General features: G+C 38.3%; 1 protein-coding gene across 1 annotated transcript in view; it reads left to right on the plus strand.

The window, feature by feature from the left end:
• nr3c2 (nuclear receptor subfamily 3, group C, member 2) overlaps positions 1-26974 on the plus strand; it is a 79681-nt gene that overhangs the window by 36177 nt on the left and 16530 nt on the right. Inside the window, exons 3-4 of the mRNA XM_056766072.1 lie at positions 7359-7486; positions 23219-23335. Coding sequence (XP_056622050.1) covers positions 7359-7486; positions 23219-23335 — 245 coding nt within the window. The remainder of the gene's footprint in view (positions 1-7358; positions 7487-23218; positions 23336-26974) is intronic.

Consider the following 26974-nt stretch of genomic DNA (forward strand, 5'->3'; position numbering starts at 1 on the left):
AAAAGGTCACGTAGTTAGGGTGAAAAACGTTTTTATCGTCTTAAAAGCATAATAAACGTGTGCTCCTTTCGTGCTATGAAGAAATCCGTTTTTTGTGTAATGTACCGCACTCAAGTGTGCAGTTTGGTTTGGGAACCCTGAGAGCTGGAGTCGAAAACCACAGCAGAGGAGTCGATGGACGGACCTGTAGAGCATGTGCTCGCCCACTGTGATAAATAGGCTTTTCCCACCGAGAATATATATTTATAATCTTGGATAGAAAATGACAGGCTGTGAATAGAATGGAATCTGAAACACAAAACAAACAATCCAAACATACATACACTCCTTGTGCGTATCACTAATACCAGGTCTTATTGATCATTATTTATTTTTATTCTATTAATATATATTCTATAAATTATTCATTATTATATTCTGATTTTGCTTTACGAGAGAGAGATGATCAGTAAAGAGTACTCCATTTTATAGTTCATTTGTGTTGAGTTTTCCATAAAATGCGTATTTAAGATAATCCATTAATTTGTACCAATAAATTTATATATATATATATATATATATATATATATAAATTATACATTTAAAAGAAACAATATGTAAAACAGCAGCCAACTTCTAATGCAAGATGGGCCAGTTTGAACTGAAAGACCGAGAAGGCTGGTACGCTAATTGTGGAATTAAATTCTAGAATAAAGACAGACTGTTTCACATGTTGATTTCATTTCGTTCGCGTCAGTAGGTTTATTTCATTATTTAAACCGAGATGAAGCAAATATTCCTACACTTGTGCCAGAACTTCTCGCATTATTAAGGTGATTTTAATTATTGGAAATCTTGTGCTGTAATTGGAGCCTTGAAATTATCATAAAATGTAGAAACTGATCATCATAAATAATTACAATTACAATATCAAGGGGAATAATGTAAAAATATGCTTTTGAGATAATCGCAATTAAACCTATTCATTTATCACAGGAAAAAACATAAACGACTAAAAGGAAACGATTGTGTGTTTTTTAAATTAGTTTCACACTTTATCTTAATTAAAGATAAATATTATAATATTCCTATCTATTTCTGATAATTCCAGGTGCTAATAGACATGCAGGCTGTTATGGCATTTAAATCGGGGCCAAAAGATAAGGATGTCACTTCTTCAACATACAAAGTCTTGGCCACGAGAAAGGATGTTTTTCCCTCACCATAGGATCTTGAGGGAACAACTTCACATCGCATGGTCACAACATAAGGATGACGTTTCCTCTAAAAGCTGATTTCGTGGCCACAACATATTATTACGTTCCCACAAGGTGATATCTTGTGGCCACCACAAATCTAAGTGAAACGTGCATGTCCCCTCCCGGTCACCATAGTTTACTGTAATGGCAGGAAGTTTTTTGTGTCAACGAATAGCTGTGAGTTTTGTAAATAAAGTGTAATCTGTAATTAACCTCGTTACCCAGAAAGGCTGTGTTCACACTTTACCTCTTTGTTTTGAGCTGCTTTACATTATAATCCTATGGAGTAAACAGTGTTGTCAAAAAATACCTGATAAAATGCTAGTGTCATTGTTTTTTTTTGCAGCTCAGAGTGTCTTTTTGAGGTTGAAAAAAGTTAAACTTTTCTTGTTTTCTGAAAAAAACCCTGCCTTTTTCAAAGCTAACCTGTTGTTTCCATAACAACATGCGAAGAAGGCTCAAGCTCCAAAAAATAAAATGGCGGATGAATTGCCCGTTGGAGCATAGTTTGTATAAATGTAAGTTTTTTTTTTCACTTTCAATAACTTTTGAAGTCATTTCTAGCGAGAAATTAGTATTGTAGTTAAAAATATATAATTTGCAAAAACGCTCCCTGTTTTTAATTCAAAATGTCTTACGTTTCACTGCCTATGAAGCCTGTCTCTCCAAGCTGCCTTCATGCACAAATGCTGCTTCTGAACTCATTGCCAGCTGCTATTTGTTACCAACCCTCCAAGCTTTTTTTTACAAAAAAAGTAAAAAAGTTTTCTTGTCAAAAAAGAAGTCAAATGTGAACACGTCCAAAGAGGCATGTTTTCTTAATATAAAGATATGTCAATGACCTAATTACAATGTAATGTGTATTTACAGACTTAAAAATGGATTTTGGTTAAACTGGTTTTTGGTAGTTACTGTACGAGACACAGGTTTTTTTAAGTGGCACACTAAATTTACCACAGACAAAACTGTGCCTGTTAGCTGCCTAAGGGAAGACACAACCTGTGGCATTGTCAACAGTCAACAATACCTGCCCAGCCAGTTTTTCTATATTTTCAAGGGTGTCATTTTCAAATGTTAACACATGTGGGTACATGTAAAGTACTTGAATACATTGCATGCATGAAAATGGGGCGTCAAATTCATAATGTACTTGTTTGTCTGCCATACCTGCAGGGCTTAAGCTGAAGGAACAAAGTTTTTATCTTGCCTTGGTGGTTAAAGCATCACACGAAAATCTTTGATGGAACGTCTTTTTAATGACGTCACCGAACATGAGAGTATAATTAATGAAAATAAACTCTTTAGATTTTATCTTTAGATTATAGACATGTGTCTTACACTGTAGATTGACATTAAAACTTCAGAAGTCTTTGTGACACTTTATTATTTTTATAATTTTAACATACACATCAGTTGCACTGTTTGATGCCTTTGAACTGAATTATCACCATTGAAGCATAACAACTTTGCTAACAGTTTTCTCCTCATAGGCTCATGAATAAATATCTTCACCTGAATGTTATTTCTTCATTATTTCACAGAACTTTTAATTTAGTATTATAATTTACAAACAGTTTGTGTTCAGTTAAGAACACATCTCTGTGTTATTTCTTGGGACAACATGTTTGGGATTGTCCTGTGTAACGTTAACTTGACTTAGAGAAATAGCGATGCGTTTGAGTATCTACAAAACTGTGTGTATGGTTTGTAAACATGCGACGCGGTTCTCTCTCCCGAATGCGGTCGTGACCGGACCAATGGGGACTGGAGGGGCAAGGCGAACTAGAGAAAAAAAAAATCACCCCTTTAAATGTGTTAAAGTGAACACGACAATTTTAAGAGTGTGATCATGAGCCATTCACTTTCTACACATTATTATTTTAAATCTTGTTATATTAGGGGATGTAATGCATTTTAACTACTTTATTGCCCACCAACATTGCATTTAACCCTTTGGTAAATTCAAGTCCTCCATAATTCCACTCTGTGGGTTACCCACATTTCCCCTCTTTTTTGATGCCTGACGTTAAGAATGTCTCTTATCAGTTATGTAAGGCATTTGTCCTCTACCTTGTTTGTTTAACCTAATCTACCTTACCGCATTCAAAGATGCGTGTTACATAAATACACTAGACCTGAGAAGAGGAGGATGCTGGTAAAAGCGCTACTGGTTGCACAAAGGTTTTCCTCTTGAAGCTGAGCAGGACTGTTGTTATCAAAGGGTGTAGGTATAGGTACATCTGTAGGTATGTTGACTGTGAAGTCTGATGACTTAAACACCCACTCAAACTGTAGATGGTTTAAATGCAGCACAGCTATCCGTGCGTGTTCTATGTCTGACCGTGCAGAATTGAGCATTGCTTTTGGAAAGCCAAGAGAAAGAGTGCTCGATACGTGTCTCTCTGCGGTGTGTTTGTGCAGTTGTATGGTTTGTTATTTTCATTCCTGATCCATCTGTTGATTTCTTTCTCTACACTGCCAGCATCTTGCTATAGATCTCAGCTGATGCTGCAGGACGCAATAAATATTCCGAATCCAGATCATAGACTTCGGTTTCATAACCACAGTTGTTTCCAAGCTGAGCATAGATGAGTGCTGTGTTGCATTTTTATACGCCGTTACCGTAGGTGACCGGTAAGTTTTCACAAACTGGTTTCAGTTAACAAAGCCTCCCTTTCACAGGATCACGGTCACAGGATTTAATTTCACAGGGAACAATACGTATTTACGCATTAGGGTAACACATGAAATTGATTCCTGTTTGTGTCCCTGCATTTTAGCCATGAAACTGTATTTTCTCTCCTGTATCACAATTTATATATACTGTGGATCCTCCTGCATGCAGTGACTGTGTAGGGAATGCAATTATCATATTAATTATCGTGAAGGATTTCTGTCTCCATAAGTATTTCAAACAGATTGCTTACTGAGGTGTCTCTGAAATGTTTTTTTCAAGAAGAAAAAATCTACAGATGAAACGGCATATTCGTTGCCTTTTGCCTGTTTGTCAAAAAAACAAACAAACAGAAAAATGAGGAAAGTTGCTGTTTGATGTCAGTGCAGTATTAGTCGCCTCTAGTTAGAAAGAAGTCGTACACTACATGCAGGAACAGGACCGAGAGCACCTGTCGCTAGTAAGCTAGCTGTCCTCACCTCACACCACACCTTCCTCTTACAACCGGTGTATTTATGGTACAAGGCATCAAGAGATGAAAGAGAGTCGAGTAATTACTGTATACTTGATTACTACATTTACGTATTTTCTTTGTGTTTACTTAATACAGTTTAAACCGAACACTTCTACTTTTAAAGCAATAAAAAAAGTGTTTCTTGCCATCATTATTGCTTAAGATTTTATATACACACTTGAAAGGTACTTGTTACAAAAATGTAAGGCGGGACTTAATTTTTTTAAAATTGCTAATCTGTGCGATTTCTCCGATAGCCCCGCCCCCGCACCATGACTCATAACAGGAATTCAGAGGTGGTTTCGAAGGCGGGGGGGCTTAACGCTTTTATAAAGAAGTGCATTTTTTTATAAAAAGTCATTTGTCAATAAGAATGGCTTTAAACAAATGCTTGACCTGTGTATTTTTTTGTACAAATCTTCATGACAATTTTTTAAGTCTAACTGCAAGTAGTCAATGGAGTAAGAATGTTGATGGATAACCACTTAAATATTGTTAAACTGTGGTAGACAGAAAATGCCATATGGTTTTTTGATCTCATAGCATTTAAGCATAGCTTAGACAGGCCCCACAGGCCAAACATTTACCTCATTACGTCCATCAACTCGCTATGTACTCTTTAAAACACTAGACATTCATTTGTGTTTTAGTCTTGCACACAAAAACTGCCGCAGGCTCACAGTATGCTGGTCATACAGGCGAGCCGTTTCAACAATAAACACTGACCTACTTCCTGGAAACGCAGTCACCCTGTCAACCCTTTGCTTTGTCTTTCTTTCTTTTTGATTTATTTATTTATTTGTGCTTGGTGCACAATAAAAAAAGAGAAATAGGCTCACCGAACAGTTTAATACAGCCAGACCTCTCCACGTCATGCACAGAGAGCGCTCGGGTGCCATTGGGCAGATTAGCTCACCAGTGCTTGCCAATCGACTCCCTCGCAAGAGACCCCCGCTAACCGGCAAACAAATTGAATGTGTGTTTAGACGGACAAGGCAGAATTAGATCAGCTCTCTTGACTGTGTCAGAAAGATGTTGCAAGTCGCTACCTGCACCGGGCCTTGAGTGGGAATGTGCCTCCGAGACCAAAATGCTTGTTAAGACTCAAGGATGTTGTCAGAATGCTAACCACACAATTACTGAGCGCTTTTGATTACAATGAGCACGATCATGATCAAAGATGGGGTGGGAAAGGTTGGGTGCTAAGTCTTGTCATTAAATTATGGACTGCGCCAATGTTGGACCCTTACCATTTATTATAAAAGATTGTTTAGAGTAAGATTTCTAGTGTACCGACAGTGTAGAGAATATTCTCCTCTCACAATCTTATGGTAGCTATGCATACCACCCTAATGAAACAAAATATATGGGAATATGCTGGCAAATATAGTGCAATATATTAAATTATACATTTTTATATACGTGTATTTAAAAAAGTGATTTATTTCAAATTGTCAAGTGCTCATGTATTATTCAAAATATTGTAATATAGATTATTAACTATGCATTATTCTATAGATTTTCATATAATTAAAAAAATACAGCGGAAAAAATTAAGAGACCATTCCAAATTGTAATTTATTCAGTATTTCAAGATGTATTGTGTCCATTCCAGTCCAGTGTCTGTAGAATTTCATTAAAATCAAACTTAAGGAGTGCCATAAAGTCATCCAACAGCAATGTGAAAGACTGACAGCATGACAAGACACATGTACACTGTCATCAAAACAATGATAAAAAAATATTTTTGAACTTTTCCTAAATACAAAAATTGTAGTGGTATTGCTTAAAAGTGACAGTTATCATTGTCTGGTAATACATGCAAATATAAACATGCAAGTAGTAATATTGTTAGTAATTCACAGAGTAAACAAAAAATGATTTCATTATTTTTACCTAAACACATAGTAAATTCAAACTAAAAATATTTTTGAAATGGTTTTTTTTTCTCCACGGCATTATTATGTATTAAATGATTTAATAGATTGAGAGTTCATATATTTTCTTTGTGTAGGCTTATGTATTTTTTTTTTGACGTCAGACATATTTCAAAGAATGACTTTCGCCCTTTCCACAAAGCACCCTTGTAAGAATCTCTGTCCACTCAGGCCATTTCAGGTTTCACTGGGCGATTTAATCAGATTTCTGCCATGTCAGCCAGACTATTTGAAGAGTGTTCGCTTCATTTTCATTTTCATTGTTTCAATTTCATTTTGGAGGGCATAGGATATAAAATTCTCACTTTTTCTATGTGCAATATTTTCTGCCACGTCATGTCGTTTGGTTTTTTATTTCTGCACGCTGTTCTTTTTAAGTCACCATTATATTAGCCACAAACTAACTGCTAATAATATTGGATGTATTTGCGTTACAGTCAGTTGTCTGTGGCAATTGAACAGATTTCAATGTAAGCAAGACCATTCTCATGATCTGGAGCAAAATGCTAAGCCATAAGTTATGAGTCAGTGACATATGCCGTGCCCTTTGGGTGCCCGGTAACAACGTGGGAATAACGTGATTTCTGCAGTGCTAAAATTGTTAAGCTCAAACGGTCCAGCAGAGCAGCAGAAGAACAAACTTAGCTCAGACCTGAGGGCGTTATTTATGTCCGTTCTGTTATTTTTTGTGCTTTTTCAAATAGTATTCCTGGAATTAAAAAGTACCAAGAACCTCCAGGTGAATGTTCACAATCGTTTTGTTAAAAAGCAATTAAATTATTTTAGAAGTGTTCATTTATTTTAATGAGAATCCATCTGATTGATTATTTTTCAGATGCCGCAGATGTAATTTCTGCTGTTAGCCTTTGCCATTTCAAAAACAGAAATAATTTTGACCATGAGAACATGGTCTGTTATGGCATTCTGTACTGTATGTATAAATAGTCACTTGTACCTCAAACATCATGGCACAATTCTATTTGTTTTCATTGCAGTGCACCTTTGAGACACACATCTTCAACAGCCAAAGTGTGTCTGGTGTGTGGAGACGAAGCGTCAGGATGTCACTATGGGGTCGTTACATGTGGAAGCTGCAAAGTTTTCTTCAAAAGAGCAGTGGAAGGTATGGCTCTCATCTTTATCTTTCTATATTTTGGGATGCAAAATATCCTCATGCAACGAGATATTCCCATTAGCCAAGCACAAATTTCAGGTTTCCTACTGTTCAAACACCTAAACCATTGCATACAGGTCAACCAGCAAAAAAAAAAAAAACATGAAGGATACTCATCATTTGTTTTTTTAGGTTTGGAAATATTTCCTTAGAGATGATGCTTGAGGGCAAGACCATGCCTTTCGGTTCAGATCTTTCAACACTAGATACTGTATGTATTTTACTACATGCAGGCATGTGATCAGCCAAGGAAAAAAAAAAGAAGGAAGACTGCACGCACCCTTTCCCAAACCCCCTCAAAAATTCTGTTACTAATTAAATTTTACATGATTAAAAACCGGCAACTGTTTGCCAAAAGTATATATTTTTCACTTAGCACACAAAGAAAAACTATTATAATTACCAAATTCTGACTGGCAATTTTGGAAATATCAGTTCAATGTTGATCAATTTAAGTCACCTAAACAATATTTAATAAAATAGGTTGATGGTTTGTTCTAATGTCAAATGAGATGGCATTAACAAATTCAAATGTAATTCAAACAACTTTTGTCCGCAATGATCCGCATGTAATAAAGGTTTTGTGAACACTTGAACACTGCATGTTGCAAGTTTTAGTTCCTTTAAATGTATGCTTTCAGTAGAGACTTCAATGCATTTATATATAAACAGTGACTAGATCGGCCATTTGTATGTTTTCAAGCCATTAAATCGCTGAATGGACTATTTTAGTCTATGTATATAGTAGTGGTGGGCCTAACGCCGTTAACGCAGTGAGACTATTATCGCGCGTTAAAAAAAATGTCGCCGTTAATCTATTCTCAAAGTTGGGTTGGGAGCTGGGTCTATACTACGCAAGCTATGATGACCTTCACCTTGATATTTTAGCGCTGATGTATACCAGCTTAACTGCACTGTACGGGGCGAGAACGAGATTTTTCAACTCGCGTGATTTGCGTCATTCGCAGAAGCCGCCTCATCGTCTCATAACCAGGGCTTCATTCGCGATTCGCGCCGCAAGTAGGTCTATTGGCTCTTTGCATTAACATATAAATCACTCGTGCTTGACGCGCCATTCGCGTTTGGTCAACATAACCAACACAACATAACGTTACTGTGAAATTACCGCATCAAACGTGACGTGCTAACATGGATGCAGCTATGAAGCCGCCGGGTTTGCTTCAGGGAATATTCATTTTTAAGAAGCTTCCCAATAGAAACATCGACAAGACTAAGGTTGTTTGCACCTTGTGCAATGCGGAATTGGTTTAAAAAAAAACACTTTCTCTCAACAGGTAGTGGTCTAGCTTTAGTTGAAACCAGTAACTTTGTATTGGCACCTTATGTATTATGTCTCCTGTATGACATATCACTTGTTGCTCCCTAACTCTTTGTAAATTGCTTTGGATAAAAGCGTCTGCTAAATGACTACATGTAAATGTACTGTAGGAGCTCTTCAATCCTCAAGTACCAACTAAACGGAAATCATCCCTTAGCTAATGCGGAAGTAAACACAAGTACATCTTATTGAACATAATTTAATTTTCATCACCAATTAACAGCTTTCTCAAGCAGTTTGTGAAGCATTTTGGAAACAGGAGATGAGCCCCTGGTCTAATGCACCACCTGGCTTGAGAAACCCGTTCTCAAAGACTTACTTTTAGTCATTATTTGGGTAGCACACATATTCTGAATGCCTTCGGCAGAATTCAAATGAGCCATTTTAATCTAGATTAATCTAGATTAATCTTGGAATTAATCTAGATTAATCTAGATTAAAAAAATTAATCTATGACCACCACTAGTATATAGATGATATAATGTTAAAGCATATCATATAGACGTCTCAACTTCCTGACTCGGATTTTCTGTATACGACGGTGTTCAGTTCCCCACTTAATAAAAAAATGACACCACACACTTTTTTGAGTCCCCAAACAGATGTGTTTGGCGTCTATTTTTCACGGACTCTCTGGAAACATTTACCTTTATGCATTTGGCAGAAGCTTTTATCCAAAGCGACTTACATGGCATCACACTCTACATTTGTTTTCTAAGGGGCCGTTTACACGAGACAGTTTTCAACTGAAAACGTAAAAATAATGATGCGTCTTGGCCGGTTGTTTAGACGGAAACGGCCTTATGGGCTCTCCAAACTTTTGAAGACAGGGTCTCAAAGTGCAATTTTTTGAAAATGCCTCCTTTTTCGTTTCCATGTTAACTGCAAGATGGAACCTTGGTGTTGCTAGCGCCGTTTATACATACTATAAAGAGAAACGTAAAGATAACTCCCCAAATTATGTTTTAAGTGAAGCAGTCGCTCTGCATTTATAACATGACATAGAGAGCGTAGAAAGGATCCTGTTGGCAGGCTGTATGATGACTACACGCACATCCCTAAACCCCCAGCCCCCCAATACTGTCACAAATTAAAATAAATACAATTTATTCTATTTACGCAGGTGATCCCAGCAAGGTAAAAAAATACGCCCCTGTACATGGTACAAGTTTTTTTAATCAGGTTGAAAATAAGAGAAATAGGCCAGCTGCAGAGAATAGATTTCCTATAAGATGTACTTGGTAAAGCAGTTCCAGGCCTGGATTTTACACCTCTAAATTTGGGTATCAGTGACATATGGGATCATTCACATCAGATATGGGCAGTGAAATATAGTTTATGTGTTTAGGGAAGTGGGACATTTGGTAGGGCATTTGTATTAGCAGTTTTGAAGCCTTTTCAGAAAAGTGCAAATTGCTCATTAAGCCAACAGACACGTCCATCACTCCTCCGACTAGAAATAACAGTCAGACAGAAGTGAGAAATGGGAAAAAAAGTTTTTGAGAAAATATTCAAGATATCTATTTAGTTTGAAGTGTTGCAGCAAAACTTTGGACTTCATTATGTAGTGTCATGCGTGTGGTGCTTAACTGTTAGAACATTTGCTTTTGGAAAGTGCAGAAATGCATAAATCATTGCCACATCTTATTGCTCAAAGCTTAACTATTATGAAACAGTAAATGTGAGAAAATCTTAGATACTCACATTGGAAATACTAAATGCGCTACTCACACAAATGGCGCCCCATTCATAAGATTCAACTTGCAATTCATCTTGATAGTTTGATGTTAGCATGCTGCTAAGCTAATGATGAGATAATCTATTATTAAGCATTTGAAAAGCACACACAAATACATTATTGGGAAAAAGACAAAAACCGGCCAGTTGAAGGAACTATATCTTGTGCATTTTGCCCTAATACTGTATACTGAAACTTGTCAACATGGCTTCTTTCTGCGAATGCGGGTGCATTATCAGGTAGTTGACATCGCCAAAATCTGATTGTACAGTGCAATAAAGGCTTTGACATCTGTCTTTTAAAACATAACATTATTTTATTTATCCGTTTTACTGAAGAGACCTTTTTGAGGGATATTGGTTTCCTTATGAGCACTTGAGCTTGACTGAGACTTGGGTGTTTGTTATAGACGTAGGCTATGGTGTCCACCTTGATTTCACAAATCAACTGTTTCTTGTTTTTTGATGACATGTCTCTTATGTCTTAAGGACAAGTGCTGCTTTGAGCCAACATTCAGTACGATTAAAATACTTAAGTACTGTTAAAGCCAGATACTCAAAGACTTTAACTCAAGTCTTTTTGGAATTCGTCACTTTTAACGGAGTAATTTTCACTGCAAGGTATCTGTACTTTTACTCAAGTATGGTTTTAAGGTACTCTTTACGACTCTGAAAACTCTGCACCGCCTGTTTACATGTAACATTTATTATTAAAGTCATCTAGTAATGTATTAGATTAGTGCTATTCATATTAAATGTTTCAAATCTATGTCTGGGGGTTTAAATCAAATATTCTCCGGTGTCGTGATCGTCTCTCAGAGCTCTGAATGATGTCACACCTCAAGGGCATTCGGAATTACAGCCCGCTCTCCCAGCACCGCAGCAGAGGTAGTGCTGTGTAAGAGTGTGCGCTCTGTTACCTTACCTGACCTCAGCCTAGTTACCATCTGAGAGAGAGAGGAGGAAGAGAAAGAGAGAGAGACTGGCGCGCGAGCTCGTGGAAGAGGGAGGGTGAGCAGTAAGAATGGAAAAAGAGATAAAACAACAGACACAGACAGTATGAAATAACAAGGAAGCGAACAAGAGAGACCGCGAGACAGCCAGTAGACAGATATTGAAAAATGTACAGAGGGAAGTGGCGAGAATATTTCTTGACCTCTTTTTTGGAGTTTGGAAAAGTCTGAAGAATCTGTGATACAAAAATTATTTATAAATAATCATAGTGATATTGCGACCAAATATGACAATTTCATTATTTTCTCAAATTAATGCCATTCCAAACCCCTTTATTTTTTTCTCGACCTTTGGCTTTCTTCTTTTTGTTAGAGGGATAATTCCAATAGCATCTGGCTGCAGACGAGATGCACTGTCAGACACATGCACTGTCAGCCGCGCATGCGCACTCGTCACATGCACTGTCAGCCGCGCATGCGCACTCGTCACATGCACTCTCAGCCGCGCATGCGCACTCGTCACATGCACTGTCAGCCGCGCATGCGCACTCGTCACATGCACTCTCAGCCGCGCATGCGCACTCGTCCCATGCACGCTCTAACGTATTTCACAAGGTGAACTGTAAGATTCTATTAATAAAATGTTAAGGTTACTGCTTTTTAAGAGTACCGTGAATACTGGTGGTTCAGTTCAAGGCCAGGTATTTATTATAATTATAGCTGAAATACATTAATGTGCATCTGCACTAATAATGAAAATACATAACTTTATAAAACCTTTTCTTGTACACGTAATCTTCCACCCTAAAAATATAAACAAACTCACATATATACATAAATGTCTCATTCTACAATAAACAGGTGCTTGTTAATCAATGGTTTAATGATAAAGTTTTATTATATAGACATACTATATATATATATATATATATATATATATATTATAGTTTATATATATATAGTTTGTTTATATAAAAATAATTGTTCTAATATTAATTTGTTTTAATATTGCAGGTTAGTTTTGTTGTTTGAAATAAAACATAATTTATTATACAAAGAAACGTGAAGCATTTTAGAAATAATAAAAGGGAAGTTGTTCATTTTGTAAAAATAAATCTTGAATAAATCGCATCGTGAGCTGAGTGAATCGTTACATCCCTATATTTGATAGATTTCAACGTCATATTAAATAATTTTGAGAAACACATTGTCAAAAAAATAACTATAAAGTGCAGGTCACCTACAAACTTTCCTGTGAGTTTTCAAGCAACGCTACAAAATTAATGTAGATAACGTTAGTTCTTCAATAAATTACTGTATGAAGAACATGTATCGTTAACCAAGTATCATAGATGCGATATATCTACCATTGATTATAAGGATTAAGTTAGGTTTCGAAAACATTATCTTATATATTAAAACGATACTTTACATCTATCTAATACTGTATGAATGAAATCAATATACTTACAACATTCGTCTGATAATGTTAAAGAACGTTTTCGATTATATTTGTCAAATAATTCATAATAACACTTTTACTTCGACTTGATCTTGTATGAGAATAAATAAATAAATAAATAAATTGAATATTTAATAAATATACTTATAATTGGCCTGTAGGTGCATTTAATTCACACACGTGTCTGACAGTGCGTTTGTTTGAGTGCGCATGCGCGGCTGAGACTGCATGTGTCGGAGTGCGCATGCGCCGCTGACAGTGCATCTGGCCTGAGAGTGCATCTGGTCTGCAGCTAGACCCTTCTCGATAATTCGCCAAATTTTCCAAATATGAAAATACTGTCTTCATTTACTCCATCTCGGGTTATTATAAACTTGTATAAATGTCTTTGTTTTGTTAAACACAAAGAAAATCTTTTGGAAGAATGTTAGCAATTTTCAGTTCTGGGACATCGTCCACTTCCAATATATACTGTACATATATATATACACAATATAAATACTGTATATTTTGTGTTCTGTTTAACACGTAATTAGATATTTTGAAGAATTTAGGAAAGCAAACAGTTCTGGGGCACCTTTGACAATCATTTTATTTTCCCTACTCTGGTAGTCAATGATGTTCCTGAACAGAAAATAACCAAATATCTTTCTCCTTGTTCGTCATTTATAAAGGTATGAAATTACACAATGGTGAGTAAATGATGACAGAATTTTCATTTTTGGGTGAACTATCCCTTTAATTCTCAATTTTTCTATTGAATGTAGGTGAATGGAGGGTAAAACTCAGCCACCGACATTTTAAGGCAAATAATTCCTATAAGAATCCCTGTTGTGTAGTTTTCAGGGCCTGCTGAAGAATAACTAGTAGAAGCAAAAACACTTGTTTCGGTGAGAATCGTGCGAAGTGCCCATATGGTGTCAGCTAATACTCAACAGACTCTACAGCTGTTCAGTCTGAGCACTAAAATATTTGTTCCATCATTATGGGGATCTGTTATTACGTTTGGCACCAGGGGTAGAGCAGATTCACTGTGTTGATATAGCTGTAGGGTTTGTCACCTCGGGCTTGGTCGGGGTCATATGCCAAAGGCAAGGAATTCACACACAACATATTCAACGCCAGAGTTGTTTCTGCTTAGAGAAGTAGTTTTGAAATAAGCCAACACTGTGCTAAATAATGATTTAAATACACTCCTCATAAGACCTTTAAATCTGCTGTGGTCATCCAGGAACAAAAAAATGTGGGGATAATCCAAAAAACAAATCTAGATGGTACAAAGTAAGATTGCACCCGTTATAAACTATACATTAATCTGTCTACACTTCAAGCAGCCGATGTGTCGTCTCTCAACACATACAGTATTCGTTGACAGCGCTATTGTAGTTGTGTTGCCCTTCTTCTCAAGCTAGTTGATTTTCCCCATCTGTCTGAAATAAGTGATTTTGTACCAGACATGGATGATAATGTGTAAGTTACGTAGCAACAACCAGTTACGTTAAAGATCCAATGTGTAATTTTTTGGAGGATCTATTGACATAAATGCAATATAATACACATAACATGTCTTCAGAGCTGTATAAAGACCTTACACAATAAAGCATCGTGTTCTTATTACCTTAGAATGAGCTATTTTTATCTACATACTAGGTCTGTGTATTGGCACGTGCCTCCCGATACGATACATATCACGATAGATGGGTCACAATACAATATATTGCTATGTACTTCGATACGATACACATTTGCGATATATTGCAATACTTTAGATAAAAAATGTCAAAAGTACAGCTAGAAATACAACATGCTGTGCACCAGTTGGGGTTTTCTGTAAGGATAAGTCTAAAAACATCCCTTACCTATGCAGAGTGGCCATTATGTGCTATGTATGGACCTTAAAAACAGAGGTTTGGGTTCCCAAACTGTGGATTGCGCCCCTCAAGTGGGTAGCACAGGGGAATAAGGTGGGTCTCGTAAGTCACATGGCTGTTGTGGTGCATTACAGTTAAATCAATGAACATCGGTAGTTTAAACCCCTGGTTCATCTGTGCTGTAAATGTGCCGGTGTCATATCTGTTAAAGCACACCAAATGTCATTGTGACTTTTTCAAATAAACTTGTCGTCTAATGCACTGCAGTAGCAGACTTACAGCCTTATGCTTACAAACAACATTTATTTTATATACCTCATTACTCCATGACTTATTTTTGAGACCAAAGCACACTCACACATTAGCTCTGGAAGCTCGAAGCGTTCTTATATTTTTCGACATGCTCACTACCACTTACTTTTGGCCATATGTATATGACACGATTTAAAAAAAATATCGATAGTAGAGGTTTCACTATCGATACACTATCGAATAAAATAATATTTCGATAGCTACATGTATCGATATATTTGCACATCCCTACTACATGCAGCGCCCTTGCATGGAATTCGCCATGTTGTTTCTATAGTAGCCCTAATTGAACATTCTGACCGATGGCGTTTTGTAAATACGTTATCTCCTTCCTCAAAGAAGCAAAAACGTGACGTTCTCGTCTTGTGTCAACTTGACCTTTAACATACTGGAGTCTGGAAATGTGGTTCAAAGATATAAGTGCAAAGTGGTCATTTCGACAGTTCCATCCATTTGAGGTTTTTAATGTATGAAATTGAGTTTCTTGGAACACCAGCTGAACCTCAGCCAAGCATGAGAAATGTGTACACAAGGTGGTAATTGGGGCTGTGTGCCCACATATACAGTTTTCCCATTATCAACACATTTCCTTATCACTTGTCCATTCCCAAAGTCCCAAACCACATCGGCTGTGATGTCCTTATGGGCTGCCAGAGATTTCTTTCTCCGGAATCTCCTTGAATGTTTATAATTCACAAGTCATCAGTGGCTTGGCATGTTATCATGTTTAATGACAGCTCATCATTGAAGGACTTTTATTGAACTTGCAAGGCCATAATGAAACGCTTGAACCTTGGTACAGCAGAGCTGTTGAAACATATCTGGGTCTTGGTAATCGTAATATTGCAAGAAATTACCGTGATCTACAGTAGCATGGCCACAGATCCTTGGCTATGTTCTCTCTCAGCTCTATACAGTAGACACTGTGCTATATACTACAAATCCATTCAACACTTAGATTTGTTTTACAAAGCCTACAGTACTTTAAGGCAGCCCTTACAGTATATTTACTGTAAATGCCAATCAATTGTCGCACTGTATTTGGAAAAGAAATACGCACCCTTAGGTGAGAAGCTTTTGTGATTTTCATGGAAAGACCAACGAATGTAGAACGTTTAATGAAAACAGATCCCCATCTATCCATATTCTCAGAATATTCAACCATGATTTACAGCACCAAGCATGAACCTGCTAATTAATTTGGTTTTGATGATAAGATGACTAACAAACACTTTGTTACATGTTAAGAAGACTCTCATACCAAACGGTGCCATAATTCTGGCTTCTCTTTTGCTTTGTGTCACGACAGATGATCAGCCAGACAGTCAGCTAAACAGGTCATATGTGTACCTGAGTCTCACCTTAAATAACCCTGCTGTGTGTGCGCCTCTGGCACTGCTGCTTTCACTATCTGCCATCTCTTCCGCCTTCTGGGTGAATCCTTTGTTCTTTGCCTTCAATGCAAAATGCAAGTGTGCTGTGAGGAGACACCCTTTGTCTGTAAGCAAATCGCATGGCGGCTATCGTGTCGTGTCATCTGCTTTCCCAATATTTTGGGATGCTGCCATACACTATATTATTGATATGGCGTGAAAGGCTTTTCTTTGGTCACTTGGTGACAGATCTTTCGTACTGCAAAAAATGATCTTTATAACCACAGAAACTAATTCTGAACTATTGAGTTATAGATCTCTGATCTTTCTGAGGGCACCTGGAGCCTCAAAGATTATTTTTTATTTATACTGTTCGTGCAATAATAATAAAAAAACTTTTCGTCTTTTTCCATTTGACTTTACAGCAACGCTTTATGTTACATACAGATAAAGCAGTAGCTTTGAACGAGACACAATTTATAACAGGAATGCAGAGGACATCAAAGTACAGGAAGCGCATGTGTGGAAATTACAATTGATGATAGGAAACTGGAAAAATGTGTATTTTATACAAGATTGCTGCTGCGCTTTGGTTTGGAATTTAACACTTATGTGTCCGTTCACATGGGATAAAAACCCTGCATCCACCGAAGTTAATGAAAAGTAACTCATCATCTTTCTTCCTTCTGTTGAACACAAAAGGCAGTTTTAAAAAATGGGGCATTCATTATCATATAATTAAAGTGAAAAGGGTCTGGGGCAAAAAAAAAAAAGGTAAGTAAAATGAAAGTCGGTTTAAAGTTGTGTACCTGTTTGTATATGACTCAATTAATTATTTTTGTGTACACAATTATTCACTGATAAGTCACACCCAGTTTGATGATACCCGCTGAGTCAGTGCATTTAACCGAAATAAGAACTGGATCTGGCTGGATTTGTTAAGGACTTTTAAGGATGAACCATTTCTTCATGAATCAGACGTGAATCAGTTATTTTTGGGTGAACTGCACCTTTAAGGAGAGGCTAACGTGTCCAGACTGTAGCTAGATATGACACGAATGTTGGAAAACAGATCATACAGTAATGCTGTGAGTGAATACTGTAAAGCAGTGTTTGCTTTGTGTCCCACAGGGATATTCCTATTAAAAGGTCTGTTTCATTTCAAAGCTGACAGGAAACGTTTTCTGTGCATCCCTCTATCGTGAAATGACGTAGTTGGCTACAGTAATACCAGACACCGGCTCATACAGGAATACCCATGTTAACACTTCATAAGTATGCACTGATTATAAAGCTTCTGTGGATGGCGAAGCATAATAGGGAGGTTGTGGGCACTAACAGTGTTTGGTGAAATGTGTATTAGGAGGTAAATTTGTTAAACTGACATCTTAGACTGTTCCTTACAATCTGATTTAAGATGAAAAAGCATGTACTGTAAATCTCTAAGTGGAAATATATCTTTAATTGAGATTTATTTCGATAGTGCTTTTCAGAATTTGGACTGTAGCAGCTTTACAGTATCTACATATTGTATTAGTGAATGCATTAAAAAATAGGAAATTATGACATATATATAATACTTAATACATGGTATTTCTGCAAATTTTTCAATACTGAAAATAATTGTTTGTACGTTTGCAAAAAAAGACATCTGTCATATAGGTTGACAACTCACAACAGCTGGTTGTGCCATTGTATGGAAGCAAATAAGAGACATAATGTTTTAAAATTGAACAGTCTATGAATACTTGATTTTGAATTATTTTACTTTGGAAACCATGTATCTGAATTTATTTGTTTCGAATTTACCTCTATGAAATTTAAATATGAAAATTCTTGATTTCCAATTTAAAAACCTGAATTTAATCCTCGAAATTGTGAGAGAGATACATCTCTTTGTGTTTTATTCAGATCTCAAATTCCAAGGTAATACTTTTCAAAGAAAACATGTCTAATTCGACTGCTCAAATTCAGATCGAAAAATTCAAGTTAAATATTCACATGGTAACATCCGGGCTACCCAGGATAGGAAAACAGTTGAGCCCAGAGCCCGTCTGCAATTGAACCGAACCAATGAACCGAACCGACGTCGGTCGAAAAATAATAATAATAATAGTTCCAAAAAATAATTAGCAACAACATAATTTTGTTCTGTATAGTCTGATTGTACAGAAACAGGAAACTTACTGGAGCGCCTTCGTTTTCCCTAGATGTCATCTTAACAGGTTTAATGTCCGTGCCTTGGCATCTTCTTGGATCATGACAGACAGTCAGGTTGTCGTGCTCTGATAGGCCGCCCGACGTCGGTTGATTGGTTCTGTTCAATGGTTCGGTTCAATGGTTCGGTTCATTTGGAGACGGGCTCTGGGCTCAACTGTTTTTCCTATCCTGGGTAGCCCGGATGTTACCGTGTGAATATTTAACTTGAATTTTTCGATCTGAATTTGAGCAGTCGAATTAGACATATGTTTTCTTTGAAAAGTATTAACTTGAAATTTGAGATCTGAATTTTCATATTTAAATTTCATAGAGGTAAATTCGAAACAAATAAATTCAGATACATGGTTTCCAAAGTAAAATAATTCAAAATCAAGTATTCATAGGCTGTTAAATTTCAAAACATTATGTCTCTTATTTGCTTCCATACATTGTTGCTTTTTTGGGTTGGTAAGAATGCAAAACAAAGCAAGCAACAAAATCTCACCGGAATTTTTTTAGATTTTACGTGGTGGCCAATTCGTACAATCTCAGTTGTCTTATTTTCATAAGACCCGGTACCACCGACATATTAACAATTAACTTGTGTAGTTCTTATATATAAAATGGCATTGCTTTTTATACATTTATATTAATAATGGGCTTTATTAATAAAATTGTGTGTTTCAGTTAGCATGTACCGGTGTTTTGCTTTGGTTCCGAAATTGGTCCTGAGAACCGTGGAATTTTACTGGTATTGGTACGACTACTGAAAATTTGTTACCCTGACAACACTAAACTTACGATTTTGTATGATTCACACAGACAAATTCATATGAATTAGCCACCTCATAAAAGAGTTACAAATTCCTGTGAGAGTAAATCTGGGGTAGGAGAAAATATATTAACCGAAAAATGACCTGGAAATTGTTAACCACAGTAAAGGAATAAGAAAAACACAATAAATATAGTCCTAAACCAAACCTTGTGGAAACATTGGCTAAACTGTGAGGTCACATACCACAAATGTGATCAACCACAATGCGCACTTGTTGAGATTCTGTAAACCAATGCACATAAACATTCTACAGATCTACAAACAACATGTACAAACTCAACTTTCCCCGCATGTGCCTTACAAAAAGACACTGCTATAGTATTTTGTCAAGAATTCAGCTACACACATTCTAAGATAACGAACGGTCAAATAACAGCTTCCATGACTTTAAAGCTGATCTGTGTAATACACTGATGATGTTTGTGTGTGTGTGCACGTGCATGTAGCCGACCTCTACAACACTTCTATGAAACGTCCTTTGAAATCCTGCTTGCAAATGTGTCCTAGTCAATCTTCTTGTTTTATTATCCAACTCGGGTCCAATATAAAAAGGCAAAACCAACGCTTCTGTTATTAGTGTTAAATAATATAACCGGTCGGACACCAAACAATCCAGAGTTATTTCCCTCACCATAGTAGGAAAACAATTAGCAATCTCTAAAGACAGATTTTTTGTTCCTGCGTAGGACCTACGCCTTAGCCTCTACACCGTAGCCTATGTGTCGGTTTTCATATATCCTTCTACCTCGTTGTCCGCGTCGAAAGGCAATGTCCACTAGACGTCAGTCTCTACGCGTGTGTTGCTTGTGTAACCAAGACATGAGCCGAAGAAGAAGCAGCTCGTTTGATAAGCATTAGCATTGAAAGTGGCAAGTAAACAGTCACTTTTGTTGGAGATTTGAGATGTTTAATACAAAAGTACAAATATTTTACATAGATAATTCATTCGGAAATGCGTTTAAGAAAAAACGACTCTATCTAGAGTTTTTTACCTGAGGGAGGGGTTCAAACAGACCAATCCCAGCGCTTGCAGTCCACGTAGGGTCCGCGTTGAGTTGATGCGTTGTTACTTTTGAGAGGTGTGCGTCAGGCTAGGGCGTAGGGTACGCATAGGGTATGGGGCTCTGCATAAGCTGCGTAGGTTGCGGCCTAGGTCCTACGCACGACTATAACTTGCACTTAACAAAGACTGACGTTTGCACATGCACTAGCAGACCTCCGTTACACTTCGATTGATCCGCATGTGTTAAACTGATGAAGTGAAGTTGTTTACGCCATTGTTACGGTTTATTGCTAAAAGCTAAAGTTTATGAATACACGTCCACTGAGAGGGGCACGACCAATCACAACAGCCTGAGAAGTGGAAGCTCCCTGATATGGTATGGGTGGGACATCTTCACTCACACGCTCTAAGCGGGGAACCAATCACGACAGACCTGGTCAGCTTTACCAATCAGAGCGTTTCAGAAAGGAGGGACTTTATATAGACCGGAAGAAATCCAGTCATTTTGTGAGAAGAGGGACAGCGGTGTACAATAGACTTGAAATATGTGAAATATAAAGCGTTTCTTAAATGAGAAACATCAAAATCCATTGTTAAAGACCCAAAAAACACGATCAAAGACTCTTAAACAGCAAAAGACTGGGTTCTTTAATAGGGCACCAGCACACGTGTATGCACCTCTGTTTAGATACTGATTAACATGAGTTTGTGAAGCAGTACAGTGGTCATGGGGCCCGAGAGATAGTCGAACGGATTTCAGGTCCAATTTGTGTCTGTGTTTAGGCTGCGAGGTGGAGGAGGGGCGCATTGTGTTTTCCTGTTGCAGTTTACTGTTTTTTAGAGCAAGAAAAATGGGCTTATGTAAGAGGTCATGTGATTTAGCCAGAAATAGTGGCAACGCTACAGCTGCTGTTGCTCCGTCTGCAGATCTTAGGCTTTTTTGGCAGCTCGTAGACAGATTCACTGCGCATTTTCCCCTCAACCGAAAACGCTCATTGTGCCTGTCTGCAGCCACAACGTCCGCCAGCGCACAACGAAGAAGCCGCACGAAGGGTTTAGGTTTAGAAGAGCCCTTCCGTGATGCCCGAGTGAAGTGGAGTGAGATGGAGGGGGTGGCATGGAGGCCGTGGATGAGCGAAAGAAAGCATCAGAGACGGAGTTAGAGATGCACACGGTCATGGTGCCTGGATGCGGCCCTGCGGCGCTGCGCTCTGGCCCGTGGAGCGCGTGGGTGTGTGGCGAGTCACTGGAGCGGAATGGCACTCTAAAACCATAGCTCGTTCCATGAGCTGCGGCCTCGGCCAAGGAAGGCGGCGCATGAGGGATTCTCAGCCTGTTACAGTCTCTGTCATAGTGTCCCAAACCATGACACACTCAATAACACTGTTTGGGATGGCTCATCTGTCCTATGATAATAGCAGAGGGCTGTAAAGCGAAAGACAGCTTTCTCTTTTTTGTCGTGTATTGAGAGAGATGACTACTGTACTCATCGGAGTCATAATGTATTACAGAGAGAGTGTTTGCACACTCACTAAACAAAAACCTTACTGTACTTTTGCTTTTTACCTTGATTTCCCTTTGATATAATCACATTTAACGGCGTATTCATTGTGTGCATGCCTTGTGTACACAGCTGTTTATATTTTGACAGCAAAGAAAGGGAAAAAACGGGAATTTTGTAATATGACAATAACTGTGGTCAATAACACTGTTAAAAACAGTAACAAACAAGTTTTGGTAGGTTTTAGAGTTTTTTCCTACCCACTAGGGCTATCAGGATATCAGAATTTCACTACACTGTTATCATGGGCAAAATAATAAATGGTGGCGAAATTATGGCAATATCATTTTTATATCAACAAATGTTGCTATCAAAATCATCTTTAACTTGTGTTATGTTGTTTATTGGGTCAATGAATCACAGTCAAAATACAACTTTGGGAAGTCAGAAAGACTTTTGACTTTCTGACTTTGTGGTTTCATTGAGACATAGTGATTGTTCACCCAAAAACGAATTATTTACTCGCCCTCTTGTCATTTCAAACCTGTTTGACTTTCTTTCGTCCGCAGAACACAAAATAAGTTGTTTTGAAGAATGTTGTTTACTGGCCCCCATTCACTTGCATTGGTTTTGTGTTCATACAATAGAAAGTAAATGGGGGCCGTGCTGTTCGGTTACCAACTTTTTAAAAAATATCTTCTTTTGTGTTCTGCGAAAGATAGAAAGAAAGTCATAAAGGTTTGAAATGACAAGAGTAAATGATGACAGAATTCACTTAAAGGCAACATTTTAAAGTGGTGCTGAATAATTCACGATATTACGTAATGTGTGAATTAACACAATATCAATAATAGTAGTTTGTAATATCCCGGTTATTTTTAATACCAGACTTGTGACACCCTACCGACATATAAAATCACACTCAATACTTTTGCTGCAAATTTGAGTCTGTACTGATGCCCATAACAAATACGTCCTTGTATGTTTCCTGTAAATAATAAATTAGCAAAAAAAAAAAAAATTTTATAATAATGGGAACCATGAAGATAAGTAGAGAACAGTGTGCAAATGTTGACAGAAATCTCTCTTTTTGCAGGTCAGCATAACTATCTGTGTGCTGGAAGGAATGACTGTATCATTGACAAGATCCGCCGGAAAAACTGCCCAGCCTGCAGAGTACGGAAGTGTCTACAAGCGGGGATGAATCTTGGGGGTAACTGATAAAATCTACTTATCACAAGGCAAAAAACGAAAACAATTAAACTGGGACCGCTGGTCATAGATCCATAACATTATACTACAGATAGGATGGCAAACTTGCTAAGAATGAATGGCTGCCTGCTCAAAAGTGGTGTTTATTTGCATGCACTGTGTGGATTGTTTTAGCAACCGATTCGCAGAAGGCATCATGCAAACCGTGCAATGGCAAAAAAGTGACAACAAATAAAATCTTTGCTCAATGTAATTTGCATGTCGCAATTGCCCATCTTGCAGGCCGCTTCTGAGAAGAGGATGCAGCAGAATGCCTTAAGTGCATATTTACATGCTCAATCATAACAATCTTCTCCCTAATTTAATAAGACTACTTTAAGAGAATGGTTTATATAGAACAGACAGCACATGCGAACAAACACATCTGGACGAGTCAATGGTTTGGAAACGCTTTGCTAAAAAGTTTTTTAAAATATCAACGTGTATTCCTTAATGTTGAAAAATTACATTTGCTGACAAAATTTGTGCCAACATATTCATTTATTTTGTTAGAAAACAAAAATATTATTTAAAAAACTTTTGAAATAGATGGACCAAATAAATAAAAAAGCAGCCAATAACAGCCCAGAATAGTCATTAAAACCCCAAGAACTTGAATGATAAAAATGTCAAGAGATTGATTTAGCAAATTCTAGTCAAAGGAAACTTAGTTTTTATTTATTTTAAATGTTTTTATTTGCAATACAATTCCCCCATTTGCAACTATCCTTTTCTATAGTTACGATTAGTTTACTTGTATCATTAAAAAAATATAAAGAAAGAAAGAGTGTTTTTGACTGGTGATGTTTTTGCATAGAGTAAAAAATTTTAACCATCGAAAGGGGCCACCACCTCATTGATGAATAAAATATAAATAATATCACCTAAACAACATTGGGGTTCGCCCTTGAGAAACAATCAACTCTGACTACTATAGAAAAGGCCAATGAAATTTGGCGAATGAAATTTGCATGCCAGTCTCCACCCCCGGATGTCCGGTATAAAGGGAAGCCGGCGTGCAGCATTCATTTACCTCTTGTTCTGAAGAGCCTGAGAGCCTCTCACGACTGCAGCAGAATACAATATGTGTTTGTGGCATAAGGGACTCAACGTCTCCTTCCCTCCATCAGGGAACTGAGGTTACATACGTAACCAAGACGTTCCCTTTCTGTCGGTCCCTCAACGTTGTGTCGAGAACAACAGATGGGGTTACCTATGGAAAACGGCACAACGCTGTATCGCGTCACAATCTCTAACGAAGCGACGATAACAGGCCTGGACGTGTCAGCTCGAAGCTTTCATGAAACTGTAACCTTCCAGTGTGGTGGTCGGGTGGTTCCAGAGCTTTCTAGAAGAAAGGTGGGTTACAGCCCTGACCGGTAATCTTTCACGGACGGGACCTTAGCTCTCTACTGGCGAGAGGCCGTATGGCTCGGGTTTACACCGGGTAAGCGCAACTTCCGTAATCAGGGATGCTCTGCAGAGGCCACATCCTACCCGTGGGGAGGAATATGGTGGATATAGGTATGGTCTCGTCCTTGGAGGAGAACGCATGGAACGAGCGGACTGAGTAGTTAACCGCTAGGTGGAGGTCCACCTGGGGAAGCTCATGGGTTACCAGGAATGGGAACCATTCTCATGAGGATACATCAGACGGAACAGCTCACGGAGGGGGTGTTACAGCGTCTGGTAGTACTAGGTCCAGTTAGAGCTATCTGTGATAGGTCATATGGTGTCCTGGCCTAAGGGGGAAGGCTGCTCTGCCCAGCCAACCTCCAGGGGGTGCTTGCTTAGTGATGAATGGAATGCCTGTTCTTAACCAGTGTTTGGGTAAGAAAGAAGGTTGGTGAGGTACCAGTTTCTTAGCTATGTGTTGGAGTAAGAAAAAAGGTAGATGGCACACTGACCCAACCTCTTGGAGGGTGGGAAGGTGCTTTCGCAGGCATAAGCCCCCATGGATGCCAATCCTACATGTCGCCATGCAGGACGTGGGCTGACACCGGGTTTACACAAAGGTTGTTAACCCTTGCGAAGGTGTTCGGGCGTAGCCCAACCCGCAGCTCTACAGATGTCTGCTAGAGAGGCGCTTCTGGCCAGTGCCCAGGAGGTGGCTATACCCCGTGTGGGCATGGGAGATTCTAATATCGGAATGCCGTCGTAACGGCATCCTCGACCCAGTGAGCCAGCCTCTGCTTGGAGACAGCCTTCCCCTTATGCTGTCCTCCAACACAGACAAGGAGCTGGTCAGAGCTGCGTACGGTCCAGAACACAGACAAGGTGCTGGTCAGAGCTGCGTACGGTCCAGGACACAACACGGATGGGGTTGGGTCTTCCTCCCCGATGGGGAGCGCCTGCAAGTCTACCACTTGGTCCCGGAAGGGTGAAGTGGGAACTTTGGGCACGTATCCGGGCCTGGGTCTCAAGATAACCTGAGAGTTTGCCAGAGTTTCTCGTCCCTTCTAGAGACCAGACATGGGTGTTCCAGAGGTCTGATCTGGGATGCCAGAACGTGTCCTTCCCCTGAGAGAGCAGGTCCTCTGTCAGGGGAATGGTTCAGGGGGAGTCGCTGTCCAGAGCATCAAGGTCCCCACATCACTAACACTGCTAATACAGGCGGGCTTCGGGGCCGTAGACACCGATGTCACGGCCTGGGTAGCAAGTTCCCGTAGGAAGACAGCCACCGTGACCGCAACTTCTGAATGACAATCTGCCTGCAGTGGAAACCGGCATGCAAATTTTGATTCGCCAAATTTCATTGGCCCTTCTATGTTAGTCAAAGTTGATTGGTTCTCAAGGGCGAACCCCATCTGTCGTTCTGGACACAACGTCGAGAGATGGACAGAAAGGGAACTAGCAATTCCAAATTTGGAAATGGAGTAACGATCCAGACACACAAATATCTGGAAAGCAAAGCTAAGCAAAACGAGCAGTGCTGCTGCATCATCAAGCTGGATTTGCTTGATGTGGAAAGCTAAGATCAAAGTGACGTCTCTGTCTGGTTGAATAGTTAAATTTAACTTCTGAGGTAGAGCTGATGATTCACCTTTAAAAAAACAAAAACTGATTTGTTAGTCAAGATTGGCCATCAGATGTGAATAGAGATAAATCAATATCAAATGAATATCGGTTTCTCACCATTTTGCATTTTAAGTAAATACTTTTAACACACCCTTATTTCTGAGAAATCTACAATTGTGATACAATTCAAATAAAACTGACCTTTGATTAGATTTTCATCTAAATCAAACGTAGAATAGAAAAGTGTGGTGTTTTTTACATAATTCTTTGAGAGTGATCGAACTCCCGGTCCCTGTGTCTGTTGGGTGAATGATACATAAGCTGGGCATTACGTTTTTTTTTTACTTTTGCAGTTGAGAATGTGAATGTATAATGGCAGCTTCTCTCATCAATTTTTGTTTTTTCATTATTTCTCAACACCTTTAGAGTGAAATAAATTGGTCCTATTTTTTCGTTTAAAGCAAGTGATAGTGATAGACATCACTAGTCATGCACACATGCCACCTTCAGTCACACATACCGCTGTGCTATGAAATCTGTTGGCACAGGAATCTTGCAATTAATGTTAAACATAAACACAAAT

This window comes from Triplophysa dalaica, chromosome 2, assembly GCF_015846415.1.
Source record: "Triplophysa dalaica isolate WHDGS20190420 chromosome 2, ASM1584641v1, whole genome shotgun sequence".
Lineage (NCBI taxonomy): Eukaryota > Metazoa > Chordata > Actinopteri > Cypriniformes > Nemacheilidae > Triplophysa > Triplophysa dalaica.